We start from the raw sequence: 14,503 nt of genomic DNA on the forward strand, positions 1-14,503 counted from the left end.
TAGAAATCAAACTATTGACTAAAAGTAAAGTTTTCAAATGTATTTTTTTTAGATGTTTCTCTCAAGATGAAGAAAAATTGTAATTTTCCACAGGAGGTTAAAAATGTATCAGTTTATTCAAGTACCATCAGTCCTTTGAGTTGTCAGTGCAGGACGGCTGCCGTGAAAGCTGCAGGTCTGAGGGAAGAGATGGACAGGTAATTCAGACTGGAGCTGTAAACCTACATTAACAGGTAAAATCGTACCTTTCAGAGGGTACCGGGTAAGTAATATCTTAAATGTGCTTGAATATACCAGAAGATACTAGATAAAATAGGCAGATAAAGAATATGTGACCTATAATGGATACATATCAGTGTTTCCTCTTTTTGCCAAAAACAGAAGTTTTTATTTTCATTTCAACTCTTCTGCACATGAATAATCGACTCCATGATGCTCCAGATTAGTTAAAATACTATTTATTGATTTACTAATTTAATTATTGCATAAATTATTACTAGATTACAGTACAGAAAAAGGCTGCATTCCCACAAGACCAAATTCTGTTACAGTGCATCTGGAAAGTATTCACAGCGCTTCATTTTTACCACATTTTGTTATGTTACAGCCTTATTCCAAAATGGATTAAATTCATTTTTCTCCTCAAAATTCTACACACAACACCCCATATTGACATTGTGAAAAAAAAATTTTTTCAAAAGTTTTGCAAATTTATTAAAAATAAAAAAACTACCGTAAGAAATCACATGCACATACGTTTTCACAGCCTTTGCCATAAAGCTCAAAATTGAGCTAAGGCGCATGCTGTTTCCACTGATAAGCCTTGAGATGTTTCTGCAGCTTAATTGGAGTCCACCTTTGGTAAATTCAGTTGATTGGACATGATTTGGAAAGGCACACACCTGTCTATATAAGGTCCCACAGTTGACAGTGCATGTCAGAGCACAAGCCAAGCATGAAGTCAAAGGAATTGTCTGTTACCTCCAAGACAGGATTGTCCCGAGGCACAAATCTGGGGAAGATTACAGAAAAATGTCTGCTGCTTGAAGGTTCCAATGAGCACAGTGGCCTCCATCATCCGTAAATGGAAGAAGTTGGGAACCAGCAGGACTCTTCCTAGAGCTGGCCGGCCGTCTAAACTGAGTGATTGGGGGAGAAGGACCCTAGTCAGGGAGGTGACCAAGAACCCTATGGTCCCCCTGTCGGAGCTCCAGCGTTCCTCTGTGGAGAGAGGAGAACCTTCCAGAAGGACAACCATCTCTGCAGCAATTCACCAATCAGGCCTGTATGGTAGAGTGGCCAGACGGAAGCCACTCCTTAGTAAAAGGCACATGGCAGCCCAGCTGGAGTTTGCCCAAAGGCACCTGAATGACTCCCAGACCATGAGAAACAAAATTCTCTGGTCTGATGAGACGAAGATTGAACTCTTTGGTGTGAATAGCAGGCGTCATGTTTGGAGAAACCAGGCACCGCTCATCACCAGGCCAATACCATCCCTACAGTGAAGCACGGTGGTGGCAGCATCATGCTGTGGGGGTGTTTTTCAGCAGCAGGAACTGGGAGACTAGTCAGGATAGAGGGAAAGATGAATGCAGCCATGTACAGAGACATCCTGAATGAAAACCTGCTCCAGAGCGCTCTTGACCTCAGACTGGGGCGACGGTTCATCTTTCAGCAGGACCACGACCCAAAGCACACAGCCAAGATTTCAAAGCAGTGGCTTCAGGACAACTCTGTGAATGTCCTTGAGTGGCCCAGCCAGAGCCCAGACTTGACTACCATTGAACATCTCTGGAGAGATCTGAAAATTTCTGTGCACCGACGCTTCCCATCCAACCTGTTGGACCTTGAGAGCTGCAAAGAGGAATGGACAAAACTGCCCAAACATAGGTGTGCCAAGCTTGTGGCTTGAGTTGAGGCTGTAATTGCTGCCAAAGGTGCATCAAGTATTGAGCAAAGGCCGTGAATACTTATGTACATATGATTTCTTAGTTTTTTATTTTTAATAAATTTGCAAAAATCTCAAAACTTTTTTCACGTTGTCATTATGGGGTGTTGTGTGTAGAGTTTTGAAGAAAAAAATTAATTTAATCAAATTAAGAATAAGGCTGTAACATAGCTTAATGTGGAAAAAGTGAAGTGCTGTGAATATTTTTCGGATGCCCTGTATGTTGAGGCCTCACTGCTCACCTGACTCTCTGTAGTGCACCTTGGTGAGGAAGAGGCCGTGGGCCGGAGCAACCAGGCCCTGGGGGTAAGCCAGGGTGTCCCGAGCCTCCAGTAGCTCTTTCATCTGAGACACGGACAACAGTCTCCGTCCTACAGCCACCAGGGCCCCCGTCATCCTCCGCACCTGAAACACAGAGCCAAACACTGGGGTGACTTTCATGTAGCGGTCACGTGACGCTCCACGACCCGCATTATTCAGTCATCAGCGGTCACCACCAGCAGATGGCGCTACTTCCTATTGAGTGCAATACAAATGGCACACAGATTAGCTGGACTGTAACAGACCCTTCTGGAGAAATGGAAAGGAACAAACCTGCTTATAAAGAAAAGACCGGCTCGTGAAAGTCAGCTCCCAGAATGGAATCTCTCTGAAAAATAAAACTAGATTAGGGATGTATACATGGTATAGGTAAAGTGTTTGGGGCATATTCACAACACTTTTCATGAATTGTTACAATTATGGGATCGGGTTCTGAAAAACACATAAAAGAGGGACAATAATCCCCCCAAACAAAACAGCATATACAAAAGGTACCTCACAAACACATTTTGGTGGAACAAGCTAAAGTTGCTCGATGTTGAAAATGCGCCTTTTCCTTATCTCTCTTTCGTTCAACATTTCAGTGGCGTGCCTGTCCGTGTGGACAGAGCTGGAGGCTGGGGCAACATTCATGGCAGACACCAGATAAAGCGCGGGACTCTCCTCCTGCAGATTTCTTTAAATGTCACAAACTGACTACAGCACTACAGCTTTGGGCCCAGTAGGAATATATGTAATGCCACGTAAAATGTTATTTAAATTCATGTTCCCAGTGTTTCTTTCAGCATTTAAATCAGAGCCCCCCCCCTGGAAAAAAAAAATCTATTTTGGGGAAGGAAAGACAACTAAGCAAACAGACACAAGGAAAGAATTGGGTCAGATGCAAATTTGACTCAGCGGTTGCTGTTTGATTACATTTGGCATGTAATAAATGCAAAGACAGATTTCTGCAGCAGGCTGCTAGCTCATGAACTATGTACGGGACACCGTCTTCAGATGAAAATACACGAAGGTTGCATCTTGCTTCAAAGTCAGATTTCTATTAGTGTGCCCTACTAAGATGACAAATGCAATACGTTTAATTTGACAAAAATTATGAAAAAAACTGTTTGCTCTATGCTTATAAATACTTTTGCCAGTTTCAAGTTATTTCAGTGACAGTTTGAAGTGTAAGGATTGACTCACTTGGCATGTTGCACCTTCCTAAAATCATGCTGGCAGAATTCAGGTTGTTTATAGTAGTTTGATTGAATTTTTAACCTCAAGACCAGATTCAAAGACGGTTTAGATCAGGACTTAGATCAGGTGCACATCCAGTTTTGATGTGTTTAACTGATCATCTAAACTAAAGTAATGCTGAAGAATTGTGTCCAACTTGAATCCATATAGTACACTGGCAGAACAGCCCATAGCATGATGCCACCACCGTCATGTTTGTAGTTGGCAATGTGTTCTTATCCTCGTGCAGTACCAGTCAAGAGTTTGGACACGTTTTCTCATTCAAATGAATGGGAAAGGTAGTGTACATCTGACCTCCTCCATTTGACCTTAAAACTTTCTTCTGATGATGGGAAGGGGACCAAAATCCCTCTCATCAACCATTTCGGCTTAATCCCCCTGAGAGGGGTCGCACATCGATTTGGCCCAGTTTTATGCCGGATGCCTCCCCTGCTGCAACATCGCACGCACGGGGAGACATGCCCACAAACATACATGTTTTTTACACTCGGGAGGACCCGGAGCACCTGGAGGAAACCCACGCAAGCACAGGGAGAAGATGCTAACTCAGACAGAAAGGTTCCCGTCAGACCCAGGAATCAAACCAGGAACCTTCTTGCTTAGAGACACGTGTTACCGGGGTCACTCTGTCATTTTTCTTTCTTTAATAGAAGGGGTACCAACACATTTGTCCATGCATGTTTTTTTTTCTTCTACAGCACATAAACTACAGCGGCCAGTTAATGACAAATACAATTATGGTTGTTGTCACTATCAAAAGTGCTGCACAATTAAACATGTTGACAATATGGTAGGCTTAAGGTAAGGTGAGATCATTTAAATAATTCAAAGTGCTAGTGTTATATCTGAGCAAAAAATAAATTAATTAAAGCATTACACCAATACATATATTATATTCAGACATTTATCTGAAAATAAAAAAAGAAGCAGCTCATAACTACATTCCTATAACACTCTGAATTGATTCAATTCAAAACATGTAATAATTCCCCAAAGGGAAATTAATGACTTAGATGGATGTAATATAACCTTTACAACTATATCCATTTCTTGCTTACAGTCCTCTTGTGAAGGCTTACATCTTTTACCGTAGTTAGCACGAGAGATTAACCTTATAATGCAAATATAAGAAAACTGAACTCGTTCTTTCAGCTAAGATACAAAATGGTCAAAAGGTAATTAATGAAGAACTTTTCACCTCTATCTGCAAAATAAACACAATCAGCTCCTTTTGTTTTTAAAGCGCTGGCACTTCACAGAATAGTGAATCTTACAAAAAACTAAAATGAAATAACAGAGCTCTGCAAGCTTTCTGTGGTGCCTAAACCAATATTGGTCTATGTATAGAGTCAAATATGGAAAAGGTTTTAATATGGGTAAAAAAAACAAAAGCATAAATCAAAATAAATAAATAAATTCATAAACATGCGACCTCGGTGCTCGCAGCTTTTGATGCCTCACGTGTGCTGGAGCAACGCGACTGGGTGACATTTGCTCTGAGAGCTGTTAACGGTCTGTCCATGTCCATATTGTGCACCATATTTCCAGGGCAAATAATTAATGACCATGAAAGTGGAATTTGGCATACAGAGCGACCCCGCGGTCATGTAATCTCCCAAGGTCCCCCGTGACCCCTCTCTCCCTCCTTCTCCCCCCCGACTTTCCATCTCCACCATGGATTATACTGGATCCTCATTGTCTTAAGTACACAAACCTGCCGAGCAGACGGCAGATTCATTAACACAAAAAGCGTCTCTAACTGTGTAAACTAACAGCTGGATGTATTAGCCTGGCAGAAGGTATGAATGGATGGGATTTTCTCTGGCGGTTTCTACGTTTTTTTTCATCTGCATTTGCATTGTAATCCTTGTAAATTACAAATATGTGCAAAATCACATATAATAATGTTGAAAGCCTGCTGTATGATCTTTTAAAAAGTCAGTGCTTCACTAAATCTACGCACTGACGTGATCTTAATGCTGTGTTGTGTCTCAGTGTCTGTTTTACTTCCCCTGAGTGGTTTGTGTCTACCTGTGAAAGTGTGCTTGCCCAAAAGAGCTTCCTCGCTGTATTGAAAGCACATCCAGCTTTTTCACCGGGTTCTTGAATAGTATATCCGAGTTCACTGCCCTGAAGCTGCTGAAGTCATGAGTCCCAACCAGCAGGGCAGCCGCCTCACGCATGGCCTCCACATCCAGCTCTCTAAAAACAAAACAAACACAAAACCAAAAACAAGAGATGTCATTTTAAAAGCCACACAGATGTACGCCCCAGGAGTCAAGAGTCTTCCTACAAACGCATTCGTGGGCTTACGGCGTTATTGCCATCTGACCTGAAAGTGACTCACACGAACTGCGAGGTCAGACCGGAGCACACACTTAAAGTATGCCTCTTCAGGTCTCCTCCTTCCCAATTCCTGGTGAACTTATATAATATTAACCTTCTGAGGGACATGGCCACGTGAGTGAACATGAGCGTGTGGACGAACGGCGCATTTAAAAGGCCGAGGGAGAGTGGGCTCACTGCTGAGACTCTCCACAGCTTCACGGTTGTGTTGCTGCTCAAACGTGAGTCGACAGAGAGACAGATGAAGAGAGATAAACAGAGAGCACGGAATCGGAGCAGTGTGTTGAGTGACTTTCTCATTAAATTTTTAATGCAAGTATTATAAAAGCGGACTAATAAGAGGTAATCTGGATGAAGAAAATTAAAGAAATGTATATCAAGTATTCCGTGTTGACTATTGACACTTAACTATTGGGAATCTATACTTCTCAAGCTAATGCTTTGGTAACAGAATCAAGCTGGATATACATTTAGCCACTGATACTCATTTTCTAAGATGGTGTAAGTGGTAGCTACACGTTTCAACTGTGAATTGCTGCTGCAGAAGGATCAATAACGCATAACTCTAAACTTTGCTCCTGGTGCTGGTCAGCAAAGCCTTTTCTTTTCTCATCAATTACTGCACTTTGACTTTGTTTAATGAAAAAAGTTTGGGTATCTGCATCGTCTATGTTTGAGTCTTATAATTATGTGCAGAAGTCACAGTGGAAATGGCAAGAAAATTCATGGACATTTTAAATTGAAATCTTACCTTAAGGTTAGCTCCTTAAAATGTACTGTCCTTAAGGGGCCTTTTGGGTATAATGAAGTATGCTCACTGTGGGGGTTAGGGGGCGCAGCTCAGGAGAGAAGGGTACAGACGCACAAATCCAGTTGCTAGGCAACCAACAAGCTTTCCAGAAGGGGGTTAGCAGGTATTAAGTAGTTTTTTGAGTTGCGACTTTGGATGCAACTGCACCTTTCTACTTGTTACCAAAACATTAAAGAAAATCCCTGGGTTTGTGTTGATGAGGAAAAGGAGATGATCTGCAGATAGAAAGATGAAGATGGTCGTCCATGATAGCCTCAAATATGGTCATGAGTTGGGAGAGTTCACCTTCGAGAGCTGCAGGCATATACTGAGAAAGATTTGTGAACAGCTGCTTTATAGGATAAGAGTGAAAAAGTTTGGGAAGAAAACATGATATGCAGATTTATTTGAAACTAAGCTCCAAGAATTTTTTATATTTCAGTTTGAAAACCTGGTATGAACGCGAATATAATGAAGAATGTTAGAAAGCCATGGAGATAGCTTTGTCTTTATCAGTAACTTATCAGTAATTTATCAGTAACGTTAAAATTGTATCTAATTGCTTAACTTCTAAGAATACAATCTGGAAAGAGGGGAAATAATGTGAGCAATATTTCTTGCAGTGGGAGAGATGGAGTGGGAGCGATGACGAGAGAGCAGCAGATCAAAGAGAAAACCGAGAGAAGCAGCTGAGGCGGAGATGCCCAGAAGACGAGATGAAGGCTTAACATGACAGAGGGATGAACAAGCAAATATGTTAGAGAGAGTCAATGTAGAAGGTGTGAGAAGGAAATGAGATGGAGAAAAAAAAATAAGAGGGGGAAAAAATGAGACTGAAAAAAATGTGAGAAAAAAAGGGCTATATTGTGTGGGTGTTGCTCTGAAGTGTAAAAGCCTGCAGCTTATCTTGGCCTACTTTTCCCCCCAAAAAAGTGAAGCGAGAAGAACAGACAAATGCTCAAACATATGCACTCTGAAACATTTTCTTCATGTTCCCTCCAATCACAGCTTAAAGAACATTGCCAGGCTTCAAATCCCTGAAAGTTTAATGTCTTTTTAACTATTTCCATCATCTCCATTGTTTGTTTTTGAGAGTTCAATTTAAAATGAATCAATCTCACAGTTGTGACATAGCAGATGTGGACTATTCCTGTGTTTCAAAGTGGCATCATTTCTGGGAGGCTTGGCATGAGCTTGCTGCGCAGATGGACGACATTAAATTGAGCTTTAGTCTGAACTTTATTCACTATGCTACTTCACACGAAGAAGGATAAAACAACTCAACCTAACAAACTAAGAGGTGGTGTGTTCACTGAGGACACTCACGTGTTGGGGAGGCTCCAGCACTGATTGTGGTCCGTGAGGGGAAGTAGGGTGTGGTGGGTGATGCCCAGTGCTATGCGGTAAGTGTAGCTCCGCGACTGAGCGCGGAAACGGGCATGGAAGTCATCGGGGACACGGTGAGCATGGGTAAGCCTGGAAAAGAACAAAATAGAAAGCTGCTTTTAAACTAAGACTGAAACTGTATTTATAACGCCAACATGCATGTTTGTGTCGGGTGATCAGGGACCAGGACGTGCTGATGGGAAGTGGGCTACTGTAAAAACACAGATCGCGTTGGAGTAATGGAGTACGTCTATAAGATGTCACGTAACACTCAATGAACGTACAAAACAGCGTGACCCATTTGGGAAATGTACAGAGAAAAGTGGAGTGAAGGCTTCCCAGCATCCTCCTAATCCTTAAACCTGCAGAGAGAAGGTTAGAAGGGATTATCCCGCTTCTGCTATTTGGTCTATACTATCAGTAAACACACACAAACACACGCGCTTTCATCTTGCTACATAGACGTATACAATATAAACCAACTTGGGTTTGAATAAACACGTAACTGCACGATTTTAATGTCTATATAACCGTACACACTGAACTAAAATATTTAACCGCTCGCAGTGCTCACATACAAATACACCACATGTGTTCAGAGTAGTTTGATAATTTAATTCTTTATCTGTGATAAATAAATAAATAAATGGGGCTCCTGGCTCAGAGCTGTGGTCAGCCACCTCCAGAGGTCGACGGCCTGAGTAACATTTAACCAGACTGAAAACTGTAAACAGAATAATATTAATAAATCTCCTGGATTCATTTCACTTGTCTTGTGTGCTGATGTGAAAATGAGCCTCATTTAGTCTAAAATCACTGGCACTCCTCCCAAAATGGGAAAACGGCTGAATTGCAGGATGGTGCCATGCTAAAACAATGCCCTAGTTCCCAAATCTGTGAGGCCACACTTTGTGCACGCCTTATTAAAATTTCATGTGGGTGTGTGGTTTGTGGGATGGGCGAGAGCTGTCACTTCACATCGGCGCAGCCATTGAAGGCAGACGCAGGGGTTTGTTCTGCCACGTGTCACACTCGGTCTACCTCCCCTGGAAACGTAACCTAGTTTTTTAGATTGTGGAGAGACTCACACAGATGTGCTTATTTAGATAGATGTGCACATATGCTCACAAACATACGGTGTGTATATTTGATCACCGTTGTTCTTACACTTGTATATACAGCATCCTTACTTGTCACCACTACTCACCATCTCTGGCATTCTCACAACAGACACATGCCTGAGTGCACTGCCTGCACGTGATGCATGCAGACATAAATGTGTGTGTGGTCAGAGACTGAAAGGTGCTACTACAGTATGTTTTATGTAGTCAATATCACAACATTGGAGCCTCTTTGTTCTATAGCTTCACAGAATATAAAAAAATGGTTGCATTGCATTTCATAGGTGAAACCTTGCGTTCCTTCTGGCATCTTTATGAATTTAACTGTTATATCTTTGAAAATGTTTTAATAAACCATGAATATTGTTGCATTTTTATTTCTTGACTCTGAAAGTACAGTGAAACAAGTTCACTTTGTTACGAACAAATGTGAAAGCAGCTTTACTTGAGGGAGCTTTCAACATACTGTAATGTTGCTTTTTGAATGGAATAGGGTTCCTTTATGTTTTTTTTTGTGCTAAAAAGCAAATATGAACATCTTAAATCCCTATTTCTATTTGAAACAAAATAGGAATTGCATTATTTATATTTTTTTATTATTGGGAGAACAAAAATGACTTAAGGTCATTTTTAGAGAGAAGAGGGAGGTGTAAAGGAAAAAGCTGGAGTGTAAGCTCTGGCAGAACAATGCAAAAGATGTGTGATCAGGGATGAAAAACATCACTTCACATGGCTTCAAGCAGAAGAGGGATCAGACAGATGGAAGTCTGGACAGAGCCTCACACCCTCGCTCCAATCACAGCTTCCCTGTCCCACCTCAAACTGCTGTCACACCTTCTACCTCAGTCATTGCTGCTCCATCATCGTCCAAGTCCACATACAGAGATGTCAGGGTTGTCTCTGACAGTCAGGTAAAGAGGCAGCCAGAGATGCCGAACAGGAACAAGGCTGAAGGCCCAGATGACGTCAGCCCCAGAGTCCTGAAAGCCTGTGTGGACCAACAATGTGGGATTCAGCAGCACCCCTTCAACCTCAGCCCGAGTCAGGAGAAGGTTCCAGGGCTGTGGAAGGCATCCTGCCTTATTCCAGCACCAAAGAGAGCTCGTCCGTCTGCTCCTAGTGACTACAGGCCAGTAGCCCTGATGTCTCACATCATGAAAGTCCCAGAGAGACTTAAACTAGTCCTCATGAATAAGCAAACGAGGTCCCACTGCAGTTTGCATTTCGTTTTGAGGTTGAAGTTGAACATGCCGTCATGCACCTGCTTCAGCAGATCCACAGTCATCTGGACAAAGCAGGCAGAATTGTGAACATCATGTTCTTTGATTTCTCCATTTAACACAATTCAGCCTGTTTTACTATGTAAGAAACTCCAGAAGACACCGCTGGCTGCCTCCACAATCACCTGGATTACTGACTACCTGACAAACAACACAGTTTATCAGACTGAACGGTTGTGTGTCTGACCAAGTGGTATGCTCACCATTCCTCCTCACGCTGTACACCTCAGACTTCTAGTTAAGAGTCCTGTCATCTTCAGAAATACTCAGATGACTCTACAGTTCTGGGGTGTATCAGTGATGGGCAAGAAACGGAGTGCAGAGAAGTGGTGGACCATTTGGTGTGGGACCAATCATTTGATCTTAAACATGAACAAGACAAAGGAGATGTCTGTGGATTTTAGGATGAGCCGGACTATATCAAACACCATTTCTGTTATGGGAGAAGGGGAGGCAGTTAACCTGGACAAGAGATTGGACTGGACGTGCAACAGTGATGCTGTTTAGAATGAGGAACAGAGCAGATTGTATTTCTGGAGGAAGCTTATGTCCTTTCTGTAGTTCTGTTGTGGAGAGTGCAATCACATCTGCAGGCGTCCGTGGGGGGAGCAGCATCAGAGCCAATGACCTAAAGAAACTGAACAAAGTGTTAAAGAAAACTGGTTCTGTTGTGGGGGTTGTTCTGGATCCTCTGGAGGAAGGATACTTAATATGAAAAACATCCTAGACAGAACTGAGCATCGTCTTCATGACAAAGTCAGATGCATCAGTCTGATCTTTTCAGTCTCATTGCCAATACTGAAGCTTGGGGTTTGTGTATCAGTCAACACCCTGATACTGATACTGATCCAATGCAATTGTTTGATTAATTTACTGAACACTTCTCCGTATGAAAGAAACTAAAGGCATAAGGCTTCAACATTTCTTCGCGACAACTAAACAATAATTTCCTTACACAAAATAAGAAGTAACCTATATATGTAATGAACTCTTGAAATATATATATATATATATATTTTTTTTCTACATAATCAAAAAAGTGCATCAGCATTTAAATTCCAAATTAAATAGAATCAAGCTAATTAAATAGTATCTGAAAGTGTATGTTCATAGAAACAAAATCTTTGTACATGACACACATCGATAACAGATTTAAGGTGAATAGATCAGGCCATGGATTATCTTTTTCTGAATGCCAGTCAACATTTTTTGTTAATGTTGCAACCGATATCTGATCCTAGTATTGGACTAGTGCGTTCCTGTTCACACGATAGTGATTTAACAGCAGTGTGTCCCAAGTCAGAGGCTTCTTCAGCTCCACTGCAACACCTCTTCCTGCACACAGCCATAACCATCTGCAATGACTCTTTGAAGAGACTTAAAACACAGCAGTTTCAGAGACCTTGAATCTCCCTTTAAAAGGGATTCAAAAGTATTATTAACCAACTAGATCATGGTGTTCCACGTACATGAGGATCTGTCAGGGTAATAAAGACATGTATGAGCACGCTCAGAAACAAAGCTATACCTTCATTGCACTTAACACCTGTGTGATGTGTTGCCCTAGGCCCGTCTACTGTTAAAGGTCAGGAGGTCACACCACACTCATCCAAGCGACGACTGACCTGATTTGCTCGGTTCCCAGGTTAAAATTAAGAGCATCAATGACAACTTCTTCAGTAAACGGTGGTTTGTCGTTCCTGCGCTGCAGGTCAAAGTGAGCAGAGTTAGAGAGAGCGTGGACGCCAGCGTCCGTCCTGCTCGACACCGACAGAGACACTGGATTAATGGGCTTCAGCCTCTGAATTGCTTCCTGCACAAAGAAAGTAGGACATAAAAAGATTTTGGTTGATATATTGTGGATGGTTAACAAAAAAAATTACACAAGAATATTTTGAATATTTAAACTCTGACAATGCAGAAGATATGAAACACCAACTTGAGGCTATCAAATGTAAACCGCAACATCACGTCACAAAACAGCCTGTGACCACTTTTGCTATATTTTCCATGTTTCTTTTTTTTGCGTCTGTGCTGTTTTCTGATGTTTGGTCCGTTTTTTATAACGTTAAATACAGACAGTAGAGTAGTAACAGGCACAAGACAAAGGATCCCATCACGATGTGAACCAGGACTGTTGCATCATGCATAATTTTTTTACCACCTACACCACAAGACCCTTTGAAAATTCAATAGTAATCACTTAAATGGAATAGTAATAAATATTTAATCAGTACTTCATATCACAGGACTTCCAATATCCAGAGTAAGGAGCAGAATAGTTTACAGTAACAGTTTAGAGTAATCACTGTAAGCAAAAACTGAATACTTTCATTGTATGTATGCATGTATGTATGTATGAATTTATGTATGTGTGTATGTACAGTATGTATGTGTGTATGTACAGTATGTATGTGTGTATGTATGTGTGTACGTATGTGTGTATGTACGTCCGTGTGTATGTACGTTCGTATCTGTTTGAGATATGATCACAACCAACACCAAATCATTTAAACCGTCTAGCTTTTGTTTTACCCACAAGTCACCAGTTCACCTGAGGTTGTCAACTGTGATTTGTGTGTTTTTGTTGCACTTACAAATTAGTGATCAGCACAAAAGATGTGCTGGAAAAACAAGACTCTGTAGGTTAAAAGCTGTTTATATGGAGCAGAAACTTTTACAATATTATCCATAGACACAAAGGGGGCATAATACAACTATGTCAAATTATTTGTGGCCACCTACGTGTGAAAATACACCATTCAGTGAACTGGTTGTAACTGCAGGATACTGTCACATTGCAAATGTATTCATCTTCTTCATGTCTACATCTAACCATTTTCCAATTTGGCTGTACCCAGAAGTGGCATAGTAAAGTTACAACAACAATTTTAAAAGACATGCAACACATGGAAGATGGGAGTGGAAACTGGCTACTGTGAAAACAGGTGTAACAGCATGTCTTAAAAGGAAATGGTTGAAGGATCTCGTTTGTTTCCATGTCATAGAAATTAAAATAAGACATCCAGGAAATTACGTCAACTTTTTTAGGTCATTATATGTGTTATATTTTGATGTGTTTTAGTACATTGAATATTGTTAATTCGTGGGAAAAACATCAGAAGTGCTGGGGTTCAACATACAAAATGAGATCAAAATGCATGAATAATAACAATAATTAATAAATAAATAAAACAATGAAAACGTACCTCTATGTGATTCTGGACCCCGGTTTTATTCAGCTGGTGTGGAGGCGCTTTCACTACACCACTGTAGAAAGGGAAGTATTGTGTAAGATTATGCAATAAATTACAAAAAGAAAAAGCACACTTTAAAAGTCCCCACTCCTGCTCTGTGACCAACCTGTATTTTGTACCGATGTATTGAAAAAAGATGAGGTAACGCTGCATGATGTATTGATGTCTCTGATCATGCTGTTGTTATTCACAGGGGCGAAGCAACGCCAAGAATAATCATCTTACGACTCTCATTCAACACACAGACAACATCAGCTTCTCAAATCCTTCAAATAAACTTCACAGACCTCTGCTGTGGTAGTCGCGTGTTTTCAACTGAACTGCTGCGACGCATGACAAGTACGACACAATCACCAACATGCATTCTGTAGTCCGGAAGTACAGTGCGTTTGAACGCTCTTTCTAAACAATTTAAGAATAATTCAGAGAATAAATTACTTGTGTCAAGTAGATACAATAGTGGCAGGTGCGTTCCAACTCTTGACAACTCAGGCACCCAAGCTGAAAGCATAATATGAGGAACGAAGATGCAACATTTGAGCGCTTGTTGCCCGGAGTTGTAGTCCAAGTCGCCGAGAGACGGCGTCACCAGAAATGAAGGGCGTGTCGCAGAGTCGGCCTCAAAACAAATATATAGACAAACTTTATAAATTAAGAGATTGGTTACTGCAAGAATACAATGTTTTAAATGTATTTATTTATAAACTCAAAAATGTACAGTTTTTTTAGGACGAAAGCCCACACATGGGGGTGTTTATCTATAATAGTCTGCCTAGTACTTTTTTAACGTAATCAAACTATTTGACCTTATTCTA

At 41.1% G+C, this 14,503-nt stretch overlaps 1 protein-coding gene across 1 annotated transcript; it reads right to left on the reverse strand.

The window, feature by feature from the left end:
- Positions 1–88: 88 nt before the first annotated feature.
- Positions 89–14,008, reverse strand: pusl1 (pseudouridine synthase like 1). The gene is made up of 8 exons (XM_061728629.1): positions 13,795–14,008; positions 13,641–13,701; positions 12,057–12,244; positions 7,971–8,120; positions 5,540–5,710; positions 2,543–2,597; positions 2,191–2,353; positions 89–177 (listed from the first exon to the last, which is right to left on the reverse strand). The coding sequence occupies exons 1-8, from the start codon at positions 13,839–13,841 to the stop codon at positions 128–130; spliced, it is 885 nt and encodes a 294-aa protein (XP_061584613.1). The 5' UTR covers positions 13,842–14,008; the 3' UTR covers positions 89–127.
- Between the last annotated feature and the right edge of the window lie 495 nt (positions 14,009–14,503).

The sequence above is a fragment of the Cololabis saira genome, chromosome 8 (genome assembly GCF_033807715.1).
Source record: "Cololabis saira isolate AMF1-May2022 chromosome 8, fColSai1.1, whole genome shotgun sequence".
NCBI lineage: Eukaryota > Metazoa > Chordata > Actinopteri > Beloniformes > Belonidae > Cololabis > Cololabis saira.